Here is a 21483-nt window from a genome sequence, read left to right as displayed (position 1 = left end):
CACAGCTCACTGGAAGAAAAACCCTTAACTGGTCAAGCATAGCAGGAAAAATACGGGATGAGGGGGGGGGGGATGGACGTGGGACATTTGGCTTGGGACAAAATTAGTACTTTTAAAAACCGTTCACCGGTACAAGTTACAGAAACATTACAACAGATTTTGGCCGATTCTTGTACAAATTTGCAAGCAGTCGTGCATACAAGTCAAATACTGTACCCAATTAAATAATAATGTTGTTGTTTAAACAGTCCCATTTGTACTGGCTTGTAAGTTTTACATTCCGTATTCTGCCTAAAAAAGGTGCAACCTACATATATTTACGTAAACCTAAAAATATTGCATACACAGTGTACAAAAAGTTCTAAGCGGTAAGCTGTTTAATACACTGTACAGTGCAGTTTTTAAAACGTCAAGAGATGTCTTAGCTATGGAAAAAAAATCTATTTTTAACATAGGGACATACGTTATTAGCTGTGCAAAAACCTAAGGGCATTGGAAAAACTTTTATTTTTATTTTACCAGGTACGGCCCACTGAGCTTTACAGCTATTTTACAGAAGCGACCTGTTATCCACAAATGATAGCTCAACGAAGTATGATTATCATGTTGTAACGTATGTACGTTACAAGTATGTACAGCCGAAAGCACGTTGATTCTAAAATGTGAAGAGAAAACCTGGAGGGCCCGGAGAAAAATCCATCTACGTGACCACGGGGAGGAAGACACGCAAACTCCAAATATACAGCAGCAGGCATCAGGGTCGGGATCAAACCCATGACCTCCTGTATACCAGGCAAGGTAGTTAACATCTCCCAGCCATCATGATGATGATGAAAGAGAGAGACACGCAAACTCCAAATATACAGTAGCAGGTGTCAGGGTCGGGATCAAACTCACAGCCTCCTGCGTACCAGGCGAGGTAGCTAACATCTTGCCCCACTGCTTTCCCGCACTGTTGCAGTTGGGCAACATCCATGCGTAAACAGCTTTGTTGCTCCCCGCTTTGTAACAATGGTCCATAATTGAGTCTCTCGTCAACCTGGGCCAAGCATCGCAAGAACTGACGGTTAAGTATGTCTACAAATAATATGCATACTTCTTCATACGTGTGTTGCGTTTTCTGGTGTTTTTTTTTCATAACAGGATTAAACAAACTCCTGCAAGAATACAGGCGTTTAACATTGGCCACCACAATGTACATTCACAGGAGCCAGTGTGTACATTAAGACAACCCCGTACCTCCGATTAGCACGGTCGGTTACGTACGGTGCAAAAGATCAACGTACACACACACACTCGCAGTGACTCACCCACACCACTCGCCCATCCTCCAATTAGCACGCTTGGCTACGTACGGTGCGAAAGAAGTTCAACACAATACACATACCGACTGCCGACATGCCAAGATGCAGCGCTCATTTTAATTTACCACAAAAGCGATGATGGGATGAACCGATCCTTAAAAACAAGATTTGAATTCGCGACCTTCTAAAATCAAGTTGTGAAAACTTTGAAAAAATTCCCAATCCTGACCGAAACGCCATCAAGCAACGGCAAATTAAAATGAAAAAGGAAAATACTGCAGTGGTTTAATAGGCGAGTTCCAACACAGCCGAGACAAAAACAATTGCCCTTCGTGGCATCGCAGTGCTGCCAAAAGGTGTGGTCACGATGGCCCAGTGCTCATGTTAGATGTCAAAAATAGAATACGTGGAGAAAAATAAAATAATAAAAATAAAACAATGAAATAATTCTCACGACGTTTCGGCCACAACGCAAGCAGCCGTTGTGGCCGAAACGTCGTGAGAATTATTTTATTATGTTTGATTTTTATTATTTTATTATTTCCCTTCTACGTGACTTTAGCGAAAGAACCAAGAAAATAGAATACGTTTCAAGATGCATGAAAACAACATTTCATAAGATAATTGGTTTTTTACCCTTCTATCTGGCAACAAAACTGACACCTTTTTTACAAGGAGTCATGTTTGCATAGACCACAATACCTGCAGTCATAATGCAAACAAAAACATAACTGATAATGTGCACTGTCCTTGAAGTTGATTGGTCCACACCCGAGACAGCTTTCCTTAGAGCCTAGTCTCACATGGTGTTGGACCAGATGACGCCAAAAGGCGCACAACTCAAAGACAATGCACCATCAGAGTATGAGAGCTCTGGGTAAAGCATTTACACCATTGGAACCTCATTTGCCAGTAAAAATATGATAATTGGTTTTTTACCCTTCTATCTGGCAACAAAACTGACATCTTTTTTACAAGGAGTCATGTTTGCATAGACCACAATACCTGCAGTCATAATGAAAACAAAAACATAACTCTGATAATATATGCACTGTCCTTGAAGTTGATTGGTCCACACCCGAGACAGCTTTCCTTAGAGCCTAATCTCACATGGTGTTGGACCAGATGACGCCAAACCATTTCATAAGCCAATGAAGAGAAAGGCCAGTAATATCCTCGGACTGAACAACTTCCATTCACAACAATTTAATAGCCAAAGCAGGATTTGAACCTCTCCCCCCACCGCCCCCCTCCCCGGGGTCTCGGCAGTGCCAAGCTCAGTCTTCTGACCTCTGCGCCACACATCCGGCTACCTCGACAACAACGTTTTAAAGTTGCATAACGCACGCGCGCAGCAACTATTTCCCCCCCACAACACTCCCCACCGAGTTGTGGTAAGCGACAAACCAGAGCACGACAATGTGCCCCAGTAAAGCTGCACAGCTTAACCCCCCAAAACTCGTTCCCTTGTTAGTTCCGTCAAGAGTTTTTAAACAAATATTCGCCAAGGTGAAGCTAAACATTTGGCCATCCGCGCCATACAGCTTGCCAAATTGAAAGGTGTTCACCAGTTTGTGGCTGGACATAAAGTGACTTGGTAAAAACACACAAATGCGTAATGTTTGTGTTTTACAGTTTTGCAGAGTTAATGTTCAGCCAAACTGCAATGAAATGTGTACCGCCCAGCCTTTGAAAATGTCATTTTTTTTTTACAAAAACTTACACGCTAGGATAGGCGCTTTAAACTATTTTTTCTGTATGCATTCTAAGTTTGCACTTATTTCGTACACTCACCCTTCCACCTGTATCTCTTAGAATTTACCCTGGATCTCTCCTTGGGTGTTTTCTTGAAGGGGTCTGGTTTAAAATTGGCCTCTAGATATACCTCATCTATCCTGCTGACTGAGCTACGCTTTCAAAACTAGTTTTTTTTAATCAAGCGAGCATCCGTTTTCTGTACATCTATGTCCCAAACTTGCCGAGCCTCTAGTCCACAAGAACGTATCCTTCCTTCCCTGCGTCGGTCGCTAGGCCCGGAGGAATACAAAGGAGGGAATGAGCGTATGAAGCTCATGGTTCACCCTCAAATCGCATCCACTGCACAAACCACGGCAAATAAAAAATTTACCCGTAAAAACAAAGTTTTTCACTATAAATCCTTTATATGCGTGGCGGCTAGAGTCCTCTCGTCCTCTGGCTTGAGATGGCTGCCACTTATGGGTCAGATGATTGTCTGCCAGTATTAAGCAATTGGTAATTAAATATTTAATTTGTTTTCCCTAAACAGTGTAAAATTTTGGGAATTTTTTTTCACGAACATTAATTGTCACGCACAACGAGTCTGTGTGCAAAATGTCAGCTCGAATGGATCACGGGAAGTGGGTTAACAAACGACCGAAAGATTTGCACGGTCGTAAGCAAGAAAGCAAGTGAACTTAATATAAAGGATTTAAAAAATGAAAAACACTCCAACGCACGCACGACTGATCATCCAGAACAGGACCGGACAACGCCTAACGCAGCAATGCCCGATCCACAAATGCGGAGATGTCACGGCGACACACACTCCTCCGCTGCTGCCGAAGCGGTTATTTCTGGTTTGACCACCTGAATGTGAAGTCGTAGTCGTTGCTCTGATCAGCCGCCTACGAATGAAGAAGAAGCGTATGATGAGAGAGAAAGAGGAGACTGGAAGGTCGTGCAGCAGGAGCTAAGGAATAAGAAGGGCAGCCCGAGGAGTTTACGAGGATGCACACCAGGGAATGGGTCTGAAGCAAGCCTGGCGATAGCACTTAGAACTGATTAACATGGATTACGTTGACACTTTTAATAAGTATAACCCGTAAAAACAAAGTTTTTCACTATAAATCCTTTATATGCGTGGCGGCTAGAGTCCTCTCGTCCTCTGGCTTGAGATGGCTGCCACCTATGGGTCAGATGATTGTCTGCCAGCATTAAGCAATTAGTAATTAAATATTTTAAAAAAATTTCCCTAAACCGTGTAAAATTTTTGACCAATTTTTTACGAAAATGCATTGTCACGCACAACGAGTCTGTGTGCAAAATGTCAGCTCGATTGGATCACGGAAATTGGGTTAAAAAACGACCGAAAGATTTGCACGGTCCTAAGCAAGCAAGCGAACTTAATATAAAGGATTTAAAAAAGGGACCGTGTTGGCAGTGGCTAAAGACACCCCCCCCCCTTTAAACAGAAACAAAGACACGAGGTTAACGTTGTGAGGAATGACCCTTCATTATTGACAACTTGCAGCTCAGCACACGGCAGATGCCTGCGCAGCGCGACTCACGACCTCCTCTTGATACCAAGATCCAGGATGGCCATCGTGTCTATGCGCCGCTTCTCGGTGGCAGCCCAAACAGTCTGGAACGCTGTCCCTCTGCACATTCGCAGCATCACCTCAATCGCCTCATTCGAAGAGAGACTTAAAAACTCACCTCTATGACCGCGCTTGAGCGACTCTGAGCTTGGCTCCGCGCCTCCGAGTTGCGGCCGTTACGTCCGCAAATTTGCACGCGCTTTAAATTAAATTATTATTATTATTCTCAGCTGCTCAGAAAGACATCCCCCAAGCTGGTCTCAAAGAGCCAGTCAAGAAAGGCCATTCCTTAAAGCATTCGTTGAAAGTAGAGTGTTTTGCTAGCAGTGTGAATGTTGATGGTAGCGGAGATTATTTCAGTCTGTGCAATCATAATAACTAAAATACGCTGCCAAGCTTGGCAGTGTTCATTGGAGCGTTGTCTTTCAGACAGCTCTGTCTTCACCTGCGGACGGCTGCTTGTGTTGTGGCTGAAACGTCGTGAGAATTTTATTATGTTTCATTTTTATTATTTCCCTTCTACGTGACTTTACCGAAAGAACCAAGAAGATAATTAAGTTTAGTTTTACATAGCATCGTTCATGCATCGATTGTAAAAATCGGTCAAGCCTAAAAAAAAATAACTCATGATAGACATTGCCTTCTTGTGTCGATAGATAGTCTGTTTGAATTATAAATGTTTCAATACTTTTTTTAAAACTGTAATCTTTCTCTGGACATTCAGGGCATCTCAGGTATGTTTAGTAGCAGCAGCAGCTGCTTTTCACTAGAACTGTCTGGTACAAATTGTTACCAGCACAACCTAGAAAGACATTAAGGTCAAATAAAGTATTTTTTTTAATGGGGCGTTTTAAAACAAACACAACCTTGTTTAGTCTAAACAATACACAGTTGGTTTTCAGTTCCCATAATTGCGTTTCCCAATCACAAACGTAATATCAGTGCAAGTGATATTACCTCCATACACAGATGACATTGTTGGAAAATGCTTGCGACCTGTCAGGTTTCAACTGAGCTGACCCTATGTTTGCCCAAGCACAAAGAGAGCCTCAGGTCAAGGTACAATGGGCTCATTACATAAGCACCACGAGTAAATGTGGTGTGGGGTGGGGCACTCGTTCCTTATACGTTCACACAAGTTTTTCGAGATGCGTTTGCGAACAACAAATTCTCGCTATGAGACCTCCTTTACCAGTGGCAACATATAGTAATAGGTTTTAACCCTTTCAACTGGTACAAAAACTGACACCTTTATACAAGGCATCATGTTTGCAATAACCACAACACAAGCAGTCAAAATGCAAACAAAAAGAAAACAACTCTGATAATGATATGCACTGTCCTTGAAGTTGATTGGTCCACACCCGAGGCGTCATCTGGTCCAATACCATGTGAGACTAGGCTCGAAGAAAAGCTGTCTCGGGTGTGGACCAATCAACTTCAAGGACGGTGCATATCATTAACATCATCAGAGTTGTTTCTTTTTGTTTGCATTTTGACTACTTGTGTTGTGGTTATTGCAAACATGATGCCTTGTATAAAGGTGTCAGTTTTTGTACCAGTTGAAAGGGTAAAAACCTATTACAATAACAAAGTCTCGATTTGATCCGACCCGTGCTATCGGTGTCACGTCACCAAAATCAAGCATCCGTTCGGCAACTCCGGCAGCGCAGCGCGACCCTTCGCGACAAGAGAATGGCCCCACCGAAGCGGATACGTGTCGCGCGGCTGAACTCCGATCGGTTATGGCTTCTCTTGACCCGTTGCAAAAAGATTACAACCTAAGGGTATGCGAACAGCTAAGGGGGAACATACAACACAGGGGAGTGGTGCACCATGGGGTTCATGAAGGCAAAGGTAGGGTACCCCCATGTAGGATTCAGATGCCAGCTCTCGCCTGGTCTGGCCCCAGGGGTCAGAAACCTGAACATTTCAAGAGCTCCATTGGAACCTCATTTGCCAGTAAAAATATGATAATTGTTTTTTTACCCTTCTATCTGGCAACAAAACTGACACCTTTTTACAAGGAGTCATGGTTTGCATAGACCACAATACCTGCAGTCATAATGCAAACAAAAAACATAACTCTGATAAGTGCGCCTTTTGGCGTCATCTGGTCCAACCCATGTGAGACTCGGCTCTAAGGAAAGCTGTCTCGGGTGTGGACCAATTAACTTCAAGGACAGTGCACATTATCAGAGTTATGTTTTTTGTTTGCATTATGACTGCAGGTATTGTGGTCTATGCAAACATGACTCCTTGTAAAAAGGTGTCAGTTGTGTTGCCAGATAGAAGGGTAAAAAACCAATTATCATTTCAAGAGCTGCCAAAGCACCTGGTGAATAGGGGACGGTGGACCTGAATAAAATACCATCACGAAATCAGTTCTTAGAGGGCCGCACACGCCTCTAGAGCTGCAGGTTGCCGACCCATGCCCATGGTAAACTGGACTCCCTTTTGGTGTCATCTGGTCCAACACCATGTGAGACTAGGCTCTAAGAAAAGCTGTCTCTCGGGTGTGGACCAATCAATTTCAAGGACAGTGCAAACATTATCAGAGTTTTGTTTGCATTCTGACCACAGGTATTGTGGTCAATGCAAACATGACTCCTTGTAAAAAAGGTGTCAGTTTTGTTGCCAGATAAAAGGGGTAAAAAAACAATTATCATATTTTGCTACTGGCAAAGAAAGTTTCAATAGAGTCGACAGAGAAGTTGGCAAACCCCGGCTGATCTCTGCCCAATATGGGTGGCCTCGGGGGGGTTAGAGCCAGCGTCATGAATCTGGCTACCTGTGTTTGTATTCCAGGCCATTGGTAATATTAGCGGCGGGTGAAATCTGAACAGACCCTGCGGCAGCCTTTCACTAAACCTACGTTATCAAGCGGTGTGTCACTATGGCACGGCACCATTTATTATGCAAGGAGTGATTTAAGAAGGGAAATATCCCTCTATAAAAGATGAATCGATGAAGGCCAGACCAGTATATAGTGTATGTTGCAACACCCCACTATTTTTTTTGTCTTTAGTTTATCGTCCGATTAGCACGGTTGGGTACGTACAGATCAAAAGAAGTTCAACGTACATACATAGATTCAGATGGTTACTCACCCACACACTACACTCACCCTTCCTCCGATTCGTAGTTGGCTACGTACGGTGCGAAAGTATTTCAACATTACACACATTATTAAAGTTATTATGATTGCAGTATTTCTTAACACTAATACAACAGCAGCTCTGAGGGGTTCCAAGCAGTTACAGGAATGCTGGCACCAACCACTGTACAAGGGGAAGCACTTTCAGTTCTCCATAGCCGCTAAGTGCTATACACAGTCGGGATAATGAAAATCGGTCTGGAGAATTATTTACGAAAACTTTTACACCCCAGGTCTCAATACAACGAGAAGCTCAAGCAGAAAACATCATAAACCACTATAGTAGTAGGTTTTTACCCTTTAAACTGGTACAAAACTGACACCTTTATACAAGGCATCATAAACCACTTCCTACGTCACAAAAAATGTGCGAAGACTACATTTAAGCTCACTGAATTTTGTGAGCGAGTGGCAATAGCACACACACTTGCCCGCACAAACGCAGAATATTTTTACAGGGAGACTTAGAAGACATTTTACCAAAGACGGAAGGAAGCCTGCAGATACGGAAACTATGTTGAAGTCTAGAATGTTTTTTATATTTATTTCGACCCATTTTATTTTGTATATGCCAGACAGACCACCAGGGCAATTATTAACATCGTCCCTGCTATATTTGCATTCGTCAGTGTCAACAGATATCAATTGTGTGTAAATTATGAAACATTCCACAACAGAATAATAGTGCAGAGGGTGCAAAAAACAGAAGTTTAACAACTAGACGTGAAAGGGTAAAAAGGCACACAGACATTGTGCCTCTGCATAAAAAATAAATACCAGATGATACGCACGTGTGCCTTTTACACATTTTATATCTTGTTGTTTTTTTAATCCTCTGTGCTAGGTAAATACAACGCACGGCGTTAACCCAGCATACCTGGTCACACCCTCAGAGAGAGCTTTATTTTTGGTGTCCCAGTGGACTCTTACCTGGCCGTAAAGGTCATGTACAGTGAGTGATATCTTTAAGACGTCAACTGTAGATGGGAATGACCTAGATCAAGGGGATATTTACTCAAACTAACATGACTCATGCAACCCGCCCTAAGAATTTGACAAACGATTTGGATTGCTTTACTCAAGGTTAATGATAATGTCTTTGATGGCCGACTGCCTTGGGGGGGGGGGGTGACAGAAGTGGAAACTGAGTAGCAGCCGGGAAGGAACACACCCAACAGAAAGTCGATTAAATCAGATCGTACGCAGGTGCCAGATGGATTGTTGAATTGCAAGACTGCGAGAGCTGGCGACGGCTTGGGGAAAGCCCTCACTCAGCAGTGGATTTGACCATTGCTGCTGCTGATGATGAAAGCCATAATTGAACCCTGGATGTGTCAGCGGTGCCAACTCGGTACTCTTGACTGCCGTTGCGACCCACTGTGCCACCAGAGCATTTCACTAGACGCTTGTGCGAGTGGGTATACAATTACATGTGTAAACACAGGTGCCAAGTTACGCAAAGATGTGCACACACCCCAAACGTGTGGCTAGGAGAAGTGAAACAACTCCTTGCGATGGTGTAACAGTGGTCTTCTTCTTTCGTACGGCTCATGTAGATCCAGAACAACTATAATTTCACATTCACGTGGCTAAGACTGCGTCATGAGCAGCGGTGTATCATCGCCGCTGTCGATCGGGGAATTGAGTCGTTATACGTTGCACAGTCCTGCTCTGGATGACCAGTCGCACCACTACGGGAGAGTTTTTAATGTTCTATTTGTGCATCAGCTAGCCGCATCTGCTGCCATGGTTTGTGCAGGGGATGCGGTTTAGGGTGGACAAAGTACAGTGGGGTAAGAATATTCATAGCATCGTGCAGTTAAAACAAACGGTGGTCGGGTTAAATCAATTTAAGAGAAAGAAATGAAAAAGCTTGCTTAATACAATCGTAATATAAACAAGCCTTACTGTTGACATTAGAGTTATAAGTTTAAAGCAAAAAAATGACGAAACAATAATCTGCTCAAATGAGCATTGAGGCAACGACCATTAAACTTTTCCACAAAGTGGTACCTATTTTATGACCCCCCTGGGGAGATAATGGGCAGAGTCGACCACCCCGCCCAACAAGGATTTCACACTCTTCACACAGGCCGCTCAGTCACCAGGCCATCGTGTGAGCGTTAATATTTGCATCACCATTTCCACGACTAATGAATTTAGAGAGGCCTCAAAGCAGGTTACCCCCTGTTTTGTTGTCATGCCCCAAGGAAAAAGTGCGTCTATTAACGGCGCAACAACGCTCAAATGTCACCACTTGAGCAGTAACGAAAGCATCAAATAATAAGAGTTTTTTTTAACCCTTTTATCTGGCAACAAAACTGACACATTTTTTTACAAGGAGTCATGTTTGCATTGACCACAATACCTGCGGTCAAAATGCAAACAAAAAACACAACTCTGATAATGTATGCACTGTCCTTGATGTTGATTGGTCCACACCCGAGACAGCTTTTCTTAGCGCCGAGTCTCACATGGTGTTGGACCAGATGACGCCAAAAGGCTAGGCTCTAAGAAAAGCTGTCTCAGGTGTGGACCAATCAATTTCAAGGACAGTGCATACATAAGAGTTGTGTTTTTTGTTTGCATTCTGATCGCAGGTATTGTGGTCAATGCAAACATGACTCCTTGTAAAAAATGTGTCAGTTTTGTTGCTAGATAAAAGGGTAAAAAAACAATTATCATATTTTGCTACTGGCAAAGAAGGTTCCAATGGTGTGAAAGCATCAAACTCGCGTTCAGAGGGCCACGATGCCAAATACCGCAGACTCGACACCCCAGAACAGGGTTTTCTTCTCATCTGTAGTTCAAGTAACAGCCACCGAAGAATTTCCTAGTTCAGAGGTCGATAACCTGCGGCTCTTTCAAGGACTGCTTCATGGCTCCCGACACTATAATTGTTAAGTAAATTTAAAAAAAACTAACCCCTCCGAATCATTTTCGATAAACGGTAAATGTCTCAAAGCCCAACAATAATTTGTAATGCGCCATTACAAACAATCGAGAGCGCGCGTGTGCTGCTCTTAAAATAGCGATTACGAAAAAAATACGGCCCAGTCTCGCGTTCACGCGCCCCTCAAAGTATTTGGGTAGTTTTTTTTTTACACGAATTCTAAGAACATGGCTCTCCTCTTGTTGTTGTACTAGTTGGACGCACCCAACATCCAAAGTGTGGCTGCACCCAGGGTCACAAGTATGTTTTAACTTGCGATTTGGGCTTTGACGCCGACAGTAAACCTTGTGCTATTAGCAATGTCACAAATGCCATTAGGTCCACACTGCATGCTGGTATTTAAACCACCCAACGACCAGCTTACCGGCAGGATTTTAATCAAGCACTGCATTGAGAAAAGTCCCTCCCAGCGACATGCAACAACCCACACAACACGTGACAACACTATTTTTGCTGCGTGCCAACTCCAAGTTCGAGTGTAATTGAAACAAAACTGTACCAGAACAAATAGGAGGGAATTGTTTGCAACCTTTGAATTCGACCCGTGCCCCCCCAAGAAATCGATTTAATTCCTGTAAAAGACACGGTCTAATTCAAAACAATACAAACAAAGTCTACACGTCTGACATTGCCAAATGGCACATTGTTTTTCGTGCAGAGCTTTTAAAAGCACAGACCCCAGTTGCTCTGGTTAAACCAACACGCGTGCTTATGCGTCATCATGCCAAAGCAGTCACACAAAAAAAAGTGTCTGCACGTGGTCACCCAGAAAAACACAATTTCACAATTCACAGAATTCACGCCTGAATGTCAATAATAATTTACCTTTACTCTTTGGTTCTTTCGGTAAAGTCAATTTACCTTTACCGAGTATTTTTGTTTATAGGGTCCTAAGCACTGCAATGTGTTGGTCAATTCCTTTATTAACTATTCTGCGTTTCAAACCTGTCAACTCCCTTATCAGTGCCTACCGTATTATAGACTAATTCAGAGCCGATTGGTCACCCCGTTAATTCTACAAAGTCCCATCGCAAGAGAGAAAGTGACATTTTTGGTTGTTGCCCGTTTTGAAATGGCTGTACGCTGTATGGACCAGAAAACTCAATTTCCCTGTACAAGAATATTGGGGTAAACAGTATGGCTTGACAGGTATGGTATAGTAGTGTAGCGTAGCGTTTAGTAGTGGTGTTTAGTCATGTAGCGTTTAATGGTGTAGTGCCTACCTGTCAACCTCCTATCAGTGCCTACCTTATTACAGACCAATTCAGACCTCATTGGTCACCCCGTGCCCTTAAAAATCTCAACTTTCATCCAACACAGTCCCATCACGAGAGAGAAACGCAAGCAAAGACAAAAGTATACTTTTTTGCCCGTACTAAAACGGCTGTACACCGTATGGACCTGGAGACTCAATTTCCCCGTTCAAGAATACGGGGTAAACAGTATGGGTTGGCACGGGATGTGCTTTGGAGGAACCCAATGTGATAAACACGTATGAGGGCCTAACGCTCAACCATGTTTTCACGGTTGTGCTGTATGTCTCTCTCTGTTTTCGGGTTGTACTGTATGTTGTTCAGCCATCATGTGTGACGTTGGAAGCTTCTTCTGAAACTGAACGACAACAGGGGAGGCGTACAACCAGAAAAACACCAGAGATCGCAAACACTCAAAATTCCAAACTAATTTGCCATCAAGCTGCCATGGTGTAGTGCAGTGGTGCTTCTCTCACCGTGCCGTGAACCCGAACGAAAATCTGCGTGGATGAGACTCCCAGTCGGAGGAGATTAGACTGACAGGGCACAATTTAAAATGTTTGCGGAAATCTATTTGAGACTGGCCGAGAACCTTTAACGCAATTTTCCATCAGCTCCGCCAGGCCGTTTAATGAGTCTCTCTCCACTGGCATGTGAACCACACATTTCTATAATACCTCGGCTATCAATCGATGACAAACAAAAGGCTCTTTAAAGTGGGGAGCGGTGACCAAGTGGTTAACACATTGGGCCATACGAAAATGGGGCAAAAACCAGATTAGATTCCTGACCACAGCTCACGTGAGCGGCGAGCGATAACTGAAGTGGTCGTGGGCAACCAACTCCTCCCCCTTCCGCAAACCCACACCGAGCAGCGTGATACCAAGTATGCGTAACAACCCCCACGACGGGTGCCGATGGGGAGTCGGCATCATCCATGTACGGGTCGGTAAACTTGTTGGGAAGGGAATCGGCGATGAACACATTCCTGCGGAGGGAGCTGGTAGGAACGTTGGGTTGCTCGGTCAATGGCCTGCAGGGTCAACGGCGGCGTGGTGTATTCCGCAAATATGGCCAACTGTGAGGGCGGGCACATGCCGGCGTGAGTAGGTTAAACGTTGAGTTTTATAAGGGCACCACGGGGTGAGCAGCCCCTCTCCACCCAGCCCCACCCCTCCCACCGCCCCACCCACCCACCACCCAGCCCCACCCACCACCCAGCCCCACCCTCCCCACCCAGCCCCTCCGCACCCCACCCCTCCCTCCCTCTCCACCCAGCCTCACCCCTCCCATTTCTGGATGCACGACGGACGGACACAATAATCCCCTGTGGGCTGGTGGAATCAGGTGGTTCCTACACCAGTATCATGTTGACGACTCGTACCGACTGCCAACTGCGCAGTTCAACCCCCTTCTGCAGGGTTTAGAACTTGAATAAACCGAGGGTTTCCATGGCAGTGGCGTATTTTTACCTGCAGACTTGAAAACGCCACACCGCTGTCATCACAACATTAGCAAACGTTGCAGGTTACAACTCGCCTAACGTGGGAGAGTTTATTATTCACACGCCATTTGGTACAATGAAATAAAAAAACGCGTCTCCCCCCCACACCTCTCCCTAGAAAACGAAACTTTTAGTTTCAACAATGAGTTCGACGCCACCGTCAGCCAAGACTTATCCACTGCTAGATGAAGACCCCCACCCCTCCCCAAAAGTCATTGTTTGTATAGCTTTATTTTGGCGATTCGAAAACATATGGTTTATCTAAATTGTCTTATGTTTGTTGTTGTTGGCTTGTACCACATTGTGATTTTTGCACACAGCGTTTTAATAAGTTTTTTTTTGGCAATATTTGCTGGTTTATTCCAGGATGTTTCTGTTGCGCGTCGTCGCTTTGGGATGGTCTGTGTTCATATTTAGTTTGTTGCGGTTGCGCCCGACTCAAGAGCCGCATGGCTCACAGGGCTAGTACCTAATCAATGAAACTTTAAGTCATCACAATCGCCCCACAATTCTCATGACGCGATGATCCATAAAGTACCGGCACCACAAGGTGTTGTTTCATCGCGGTGGGTGTGTTGCCTCCCGTAGCTGCCACTCCATCATTATTCTCAACCATAATACATCGTGAAGCAGAAGATTAGCGCTGAATACAGCAGCCACATTTGCAAATGTGATTTGTAACCTCGTTCCTTACCCGTGTAGTATCGATAGTTCAATGTTAATATGCCATTTTTATTGAGGGACTACCACTGTGGTGTTATTATCCTGGTGTGGTCTTGGGACCGTCTTGTTAATGTTTGTTGTAACTTTCCCGAACCACCAACATTGGAAATCTGTGAAAGAGCTTCTCCTACAGTCTAAAGATTATGATAATGGCCATGATGTGTCCTCGTCCAAGGCCACACTGATCTGAATGGTAAAAACTTACATATTACACACACACAACTCATGTTCGTTCTCCAATGTACATGTTGCTATTTCAGTCTCGAAGCGTCCAACGCTCTCCGCGGTTCTCCGCACACTTTTCACCCTTTTTAAATTCTTTATATTAAGTTCGCTTGCTTGCTTGCGTGCTTGCTTGCGACCGTGCAAATCTTTCGGTCATTTTTAACCCACTTCCCGTGATCCAATCGAGCTGACATTTTGCACACAGACTCGTTGTGCGTGACAATGCATTTTCGTGAAATTTTTTTTCCAAAATTGTACACTGTTTAGGGAATTTTTTTAAAATATTTATTTACCAATTGGTTAATGCTGGCACACAATCATCTAACCCATAGGTGGCAGCCATCTCAAGCCAGAGGACGAGAGGACTCTAGCCACCCGTTTCAAAGACCAATGTGGTCTGGGTTGTGTGGCCCATTGAACACGCATATAAAGGATTTATAGTGAAAAACTTTGTTTTTACGGGTTAATTTTTTACCAATGATGAACAAATGAAGTCACCAAATGAAACGTGCTTGTTTAGGCACACAAAGGATTATCGCTTTTCATGATCAAGTTCAAACTTTTCCGAAAAATACGTTTTCCTAAAATACAAACAAAAACTGCTCTCACCGCCAGATGCACTTTCCAGATGTGCGCTTACGACAGATATCTTCCATAGCTAAGCTTTTTCATTGTTTATACGATTGCTGGTGAGATGTTAACTACCTTGCCTGGTATACAGGAGGCCGTGGGTTAGATCCCGACCCTGCCGCCTGTATATTTGGAGTTTGCGTGTCTCTCTCTCATCATCATCACGGCGGCTAGGAGATGTTAACTACCTCGCCTGGTATACAGGAGGCCGTGGGTTCGATCCCGACCCTGACACCTGCTGCTGTATAATTGGAGTTTGCGTGTCTCTCTCTCATCATCATCACGGCGGCTAGGAGATGTTAACTACCTCGCCTGGTATACAGGAGGCCGTGGGTTCGATCCCGACCCTGACGCCTGCTGCTGTATATTTGGAGTTTGCGTGTCTCTCTCTCATCATCATCACGGCGGCTAGGAGATGTTAACTACCTCGCCTGGTATACAGGAGGCCGTGGGTTCGATCCCGACCCTGACACCTGCTGCTGTATATTTGGAGTTTGCGTGTCTCTCTCTCATCATCATCACGGCGGCTAGGAGATGTTAACTACCTCGCCTGGTATACAGGAGGCCGTGGGTTCGATCCCGACCCTGACACCTGCTGCTGTATATTTGGAGTTTGCGTGTCTCTCTCATCATCATCACGGCGGCTAGGAGATGTTAACTACCTCGCCTGGTATACAGGAGGCCGTGGGTTCGATCCCGACCCTGACGCCTGCTGCTGTATATTTGGAGTTTGCGTGTCTCTCTCTCATCATCATCACGGCGGCTAGGAGATGTTAACTACCTCGCCTGGTATACAGGAGGCCGTGGGTTCGATCCCGACCCTGCCGCCTGTATATTTGGAGTTTGCGTGTCTCTCTCCGTGCTCGCGTGGATTTTTCTCCGGGTCCTCTGGTTTTTCCCTCCACGTTCAGAACCGACGTGTGTTTAGAGTATTTGGCTGCCATACATTTCCACGCGATTATAAGTACAAGTTATAATCGTATAAGTATACTTCGCCGAGCTATAATTTGTGATAGCGAGGTCGCTTCTGAAAAATAACTATATAGCTTAGTGGGCCTTACCTAGGAAAATAAAATCGTTTAAATATCGTCTTGGTTCTTTCGGTAAAGTCACGTAGAAGGGAAGTAATAAAATAATAAAAATAAAACACAATAAAATAATTCTCACAACGTTTCGGCCACAACGCAAGCAGCCGTCCTCAGACGCTGTCTCCCCGACAGACCTGGTCTTCACCTGAGGACGGCTGCCAAATACTCGAAAGGCATGATGTTGATGCTAAATCTGGAGGGGGAAAAAACCCGGTGGGGACCCGGTGAAAAATCCCCCACGACCACGGGGAGAGAAACACACAAACTTCAAATATACAGCAGCAGGCGTCAGGCTTGGGGTCGAACCCACGATCTTCTGCATACCAGACGCAGTTGTAAACATATCCTTGCCACTGCGAGCCCTTGACATTAACACAATACGTACAGTACCCCAAGAATGCAAAGTGTGGCTCTATGAGCATTATACAGTACAAACAATACACCGTCAGGACCTCTTAAATATGCCTTGCTCTGGTTACGTGGGATACATATCTAAGATTCTTAAAGTTGGCTTAGTCCGTCTCTATGAGCCTCAAGAATTATAAACACGAATCCTAAGAATCCATTAATTTTGCCTCGCATTGCCTCCTGGAGTCTCTCAACAATTGACAATGAACCGTGAAATTCCTCACCGTGCCTTAGTATGGCCGAGAAGCACTCCTTACATTAACATCGACTCCTTAAGAATCCTTAAAAGGTGCCTCCAGCCATTACAATCTGAACTCTTAAGACTTAAATTTGTGTGTGTGTTCATTGTTGTTCTCAAATTGGCCGCGTAGTGCTACTGGAATTAACCAAAACGCTCCGGCATAATCTCTTCTAAAAGTCCAACGTTCCGTTTGTCCATCAACTAAATGATTTGAGAGCCTTTACAGAAGGCTTGAATCAAAAAGTTATAGAAAGTGGACCCAGATGTGGGTGGGTGGGGGGGTAAAAAGTTGATCCAACAGATTTCCAACAATTGTCGGCCCCACAACCACCAAAAAAAATGTTTTGTAGGCATATGCGCGAAATTCTAACGAGTTTAATAAGCAGCGGGTTGTGTTTATTTGAGTTACAGTACAGCGATGACATACCAGTCAACCCCTTATTAGTGCCTACTTTATTACAGGCCAATTCCTATCATATTGGTCATCCCTTGCCCCTTTTAAATCTCAACGTTCATCCTACAAAATTCCATCAAAAGAGAGAAACACAAACAAACCCACTTTTGTTGCCCGTAATGAAACGGCCGTACGCCATATGGACCTGAAAACTCAATTTCCCTGTACAAGAATACAGGGTTAAACCGTATCGGTTGACACGTATGATGTAGTAGTGTAGTGTATAGTGTAGCGTTTAGTAGTGTAGTTCATACCTGTCAACCCCTTATCAGTGCCCTTATTATTAGCAACCAATTCAAACCTTATTGGTCACCCCGTGCCCCTTCATAAATCTCAACGTTCATTCTACAAAGTCCCATTCACAAGGAGATACACACAAACAAATAGACTGATATGATTATTTTTTTGTTGCCCGTAATGAAACGGCTCTACACCATATGGACCTGAAAACTCAATTTCCCTGTACAAGAATACAGGGTAAACCATATTGATTGACACGGCTGTGATATGGCATTGGCGCATCGAACACACAACTTGTAGTCCTCAACAGAGGTGGTTGTTTTCGATTTAAAGCTTTCGTGACTGCAGGGATTCATCTTCTTGGTTCTTTCGGTAAAGCCACGTAGAATGGAAATAATAAAAAATAATACAAATAAATGTTTTATTTTTATTATTTTATTATTTCCATTCTACGTGACTTTACCTAAAGAACTATATTTTATTATGTTTTATTTTTATTATTTTATTATTTCCATTATACGTGAGGTGGTCGTTGTTGTTTTTGGCGAGGGTGGTGTTGTGTTAGATCGAGTAAATATATAATCGTGGTCTTTAAATCCGCCACCAACACGAGAAATGTAGTACACGCGCCAATTTTTGTTACTTTAGCCCACCACGTGTACAGCTCGAGTAGCAACCGTGACGCTACTCCCTTAAATAACAACAACCGAACAACCAAACAACCATACCAACAACCAGCTTCGTCAGGCGACAAGCCGATAGTTAACACTTATCAACCATAATACAGATTTTTTTTGGGGGGATTCGATCGCGTTAAAATATAAATGTGTCGATGAACCCGCCACCACAAGCCAATGAGCTGCCAGATATGGCTGCAAGTTTGGTCGTACATGTTATGTATATAGTTTATTGTTACATTTGAATCAAAGTTCCTACGATTCATTGGCTACCACATTCTGATAAGCTCCCCCCCCCCCTCTCCTCCCCCCTTAACTTGTATTTATGAGGTTCAATCTTAATTTTGGAGCTTTCGTGACTGCAGGAATTGTTCTTTGGTTTTTTCGGTAAAGTCACGTATAAAAATAAAATAATAATAAATTAAATAATAGCATGCATTTTATTTAATTTATTATTTTATCTTTATACGTGACTTTACCAAAAAACCCAAAGAATTGTATTTAAGAGCTTGCATCTTGAATCCCTGCCTCACTTGATGCAGCAAATCTGGCTGTGACGGTCCCCCCTGATGACGGAGACTTGTGTTGCCTCCGAAACGTCGTGATTTGTATTTAATTTTTATTAATTTTAATTTTTTTTTACCTACGTGACTTTACCGAAAGAACTAAGAGTATGAATCCTTGCAGTCACGAAAGCTTCACATCTAGAATCCTACGATAACTGTTGTTACATTGTATTTAATAACTTTATTTTGTTGATTTCTAAAACATATGGTTTAAGCCATGTTTCTTGCGGAAACGCGGAGTTGGCCCGATAACTTTAATCTAAATTGTCTCATTGTTGCTATTGTTTGACTTGCATTACACTGGGATTTTCGCACACAGCGTTGTAATACGTTTTTTTATTTTCTGGAAGATTTGCCAGGTTTATCCAGGATGTATCTGAAGCGCGTAGTCGCTTTAACATGTTCTCTGTTCATATTTTGCTTGTTGCGGTTGCATCAGACTCACCAGGGTTATCTATACCTAATGAATGCAACTTGAAGGTTTGTGTCACGTAGACAGAACGTGATAATTCGTTACGAGTACAGCACCACCGGTCCGAGTTTCGACGTTTCGCTGCCAGGAACCACAACGTGCTTCGTCAGGCGACACAGCCAAGGTGTGCATAGTGCTGCTCCGCGTGTTAGTAACGCCAACTTGTTATACTTGAGAGAGAGACAATGTCAAGGAAGGGCGGTGTGGGACCGTCTTCCTCCTCCACCTCCTCCTTTGACACGCACCTGAGTCACTGACCATGCGCGCGTTGTTGTTGTTGTTCTAAACCCGCGCGCTCACCCTCACCACTCACCACCCACACTCACCACCACTCACCCTCATTCACCACCACTCACCCACCCACCTACACACTCACTCACCTACACACACTCACCCACCCACCCACCACTCACCTACACATTCACCCACCCACCACTCACCTACATACACTCACCCACCCACCCACCACTCACCTACCACACTCACTCACACTCACCCACCACCCACCCCTCACCTACACATTCACCCACCCACCACTCACCTACACACACTCACCCACCCACCCACCACTCACCTACACACACTCACTCACACTCACCCACCCAGCCCACCACTCACCTACATACACTCACCCACCCACCCACCCCTCACCTACACACACTCACTCACCTACACTCACCAAACCACCACTCACCCACCCCTCACCCCTACTCACCACTCCTCACTCCACTCACCCTCACTCACCCATTCAGTCACCCCTCACCAACCACTCACCCACACTCACTCACCCACACTCGCTAACCCACCACTCACCCACCCCCCCACCCACTACTCACTCCTCACCACTCACCCTCACACCCGCGCGCTCACTCACCCCACTCACTCGCCACTCACCCTCATTCACCACTCACCCTCACTCACCACTCACTCTCATTCACCACTCACTCTCACCCCTCACTCACCCATTCACCCACACTCGCTACCCCCACTCACCCACCCCTCACCCACCCCCACTACTCCTCACTCACCCATTCACTCACCCATTCACTCACCCATTCACTCACCCATTCACTCACCCATTCACTCACCCATTCACTCACCCATTCACTCACCCATTCACTCACCCATTCACTCACCCCTCACCACTCACCCCTCACCACTCACCCCTCACCACCACCCCTCACCACTCACCCCTCACCACTCACCCCTCACCACTCACCCCTCACCACTCACCCCTCACCACTCACCCACCACTCACCCTCCCCCCCTCACCCTCACTCCACTCACCCACCCACACTCGCTCACATCACACACTCACCACCCACACTCGCTCACACCTGCAATTCGATCTCCCGATGCCCCGGCGTGAACCCGCCGTTCACCTGCCGACGCCTGCCTTAGTCCGCATCCGCACGTTCATTTGCGTCGCCCGTGCCAGGCTAGGTGCACTCACGACGCCACGCGCGAAAGCGCAAACGCGGCGACGAGGAGGGCGGCGATTTCAAAACTTTTTAAATTATCGCGACCCACGCCGCGGCAGACGACAACAACAACAACCAAACAACAAGAACCACCACCACCAGCCTCGTCAGGCGTTCTCGCTTAGCACGGCACGGCACGGGTGACGGTGGTGGAAAATCACCTGAGGCTGTCAGAACGACGGCGAGCAGAGCCCAGGCGATGACGCTGGAAACTCGGGTCCGCATGTTGGCAACACGCGAGTGAGGGGAGTTGGTGGTGAGGTTTGGGTAGATGAGGAAACGATAGCCGAGAAAGGGAGAATATAACTTGGAAAAGCACAGGCGGCAACGGCGCACGGTAGCAGTGGAGAGGCGAGTGGGTGTTGGCGGGAAATCGAGAGGAGGGTGGTGAGAAGAGGGAGCTCTGATGGGCCGCCGCGGGCGGGAGCTTATATAGGGAGGGGTGGAGGTCGTGACGTGGAGCTCGAAGCCCCGCCCACAGCGTTGCGTGGTGGGCTTCTAGCCTGACGTGGTGGGTGGGTGAGTGGGTGGTGGGTGAGTGGGTGGTGGGTGAGTGGGTGGGTGGGATGTGTGAGTGGGTGGTGGGTGAGTGTGGGTGTGAGTGGTGAGTGGGTGTGGGTGGGTGAGTGGGTGGGTGGGTGAGTGGGTGGTGGGTGAGTAAGTGGGTGAGTGGGTGTGGTGGGTGGGTGGTGAGTGAGTGAATGAGTGGGGAGTAAGTGGGTGAGTGGGTGAGTGAATGAGTGGGTGAGTAAGTGGGTGAGTGAATGAG

General features: G+C 45.3%; 1 protein-coding gene across 3 annotated transcripts in view; it reads right to left on the bottom strand.

Annotated features, from left to right (window-relative positions):
* Window positions 1–21033, bottom strand: part of LOC133356994 (porimin-like) — a 47214-nt gene extending 26181 nt beyond the window's left edge. For all 3 annotated transcript variants that reach the window (XM_061574739.1, XM_061574737.1, XM_061574738.1), the window contains exon 1: window positions 20876–21033. In XM_061574739.1, coding sequence (XP_061430723.1) covers window positions 20876–20939 — 64 coding nt within the window. In that variant the 5' untranslated portion in view covers window positions 20940–21033. The remainder of the gene's footprint in view (window positions 1–20875) is intronic.
* Window positions 21034–21483: the final 450 nt, after the last annotated feature.

Source organism: Lethenteron reissneri, chromosome 56, assembly GCF_015708825.2.
Source record: "Lethenteron reissneri isolate LAM-NWPU_2019-01 chromosome 56, ASM1570882v1, whole genome shotgun sequence".
NCBI lineage: Eukaryota > Metazoa > Chordata > Hyperoartia > Petromyzontiformes > Petromyzontidae > Lethenteron > Lethenteron reissneri.
This window is presented reverse-complemented; position numbering and strand designations above follow the sequence as displayed.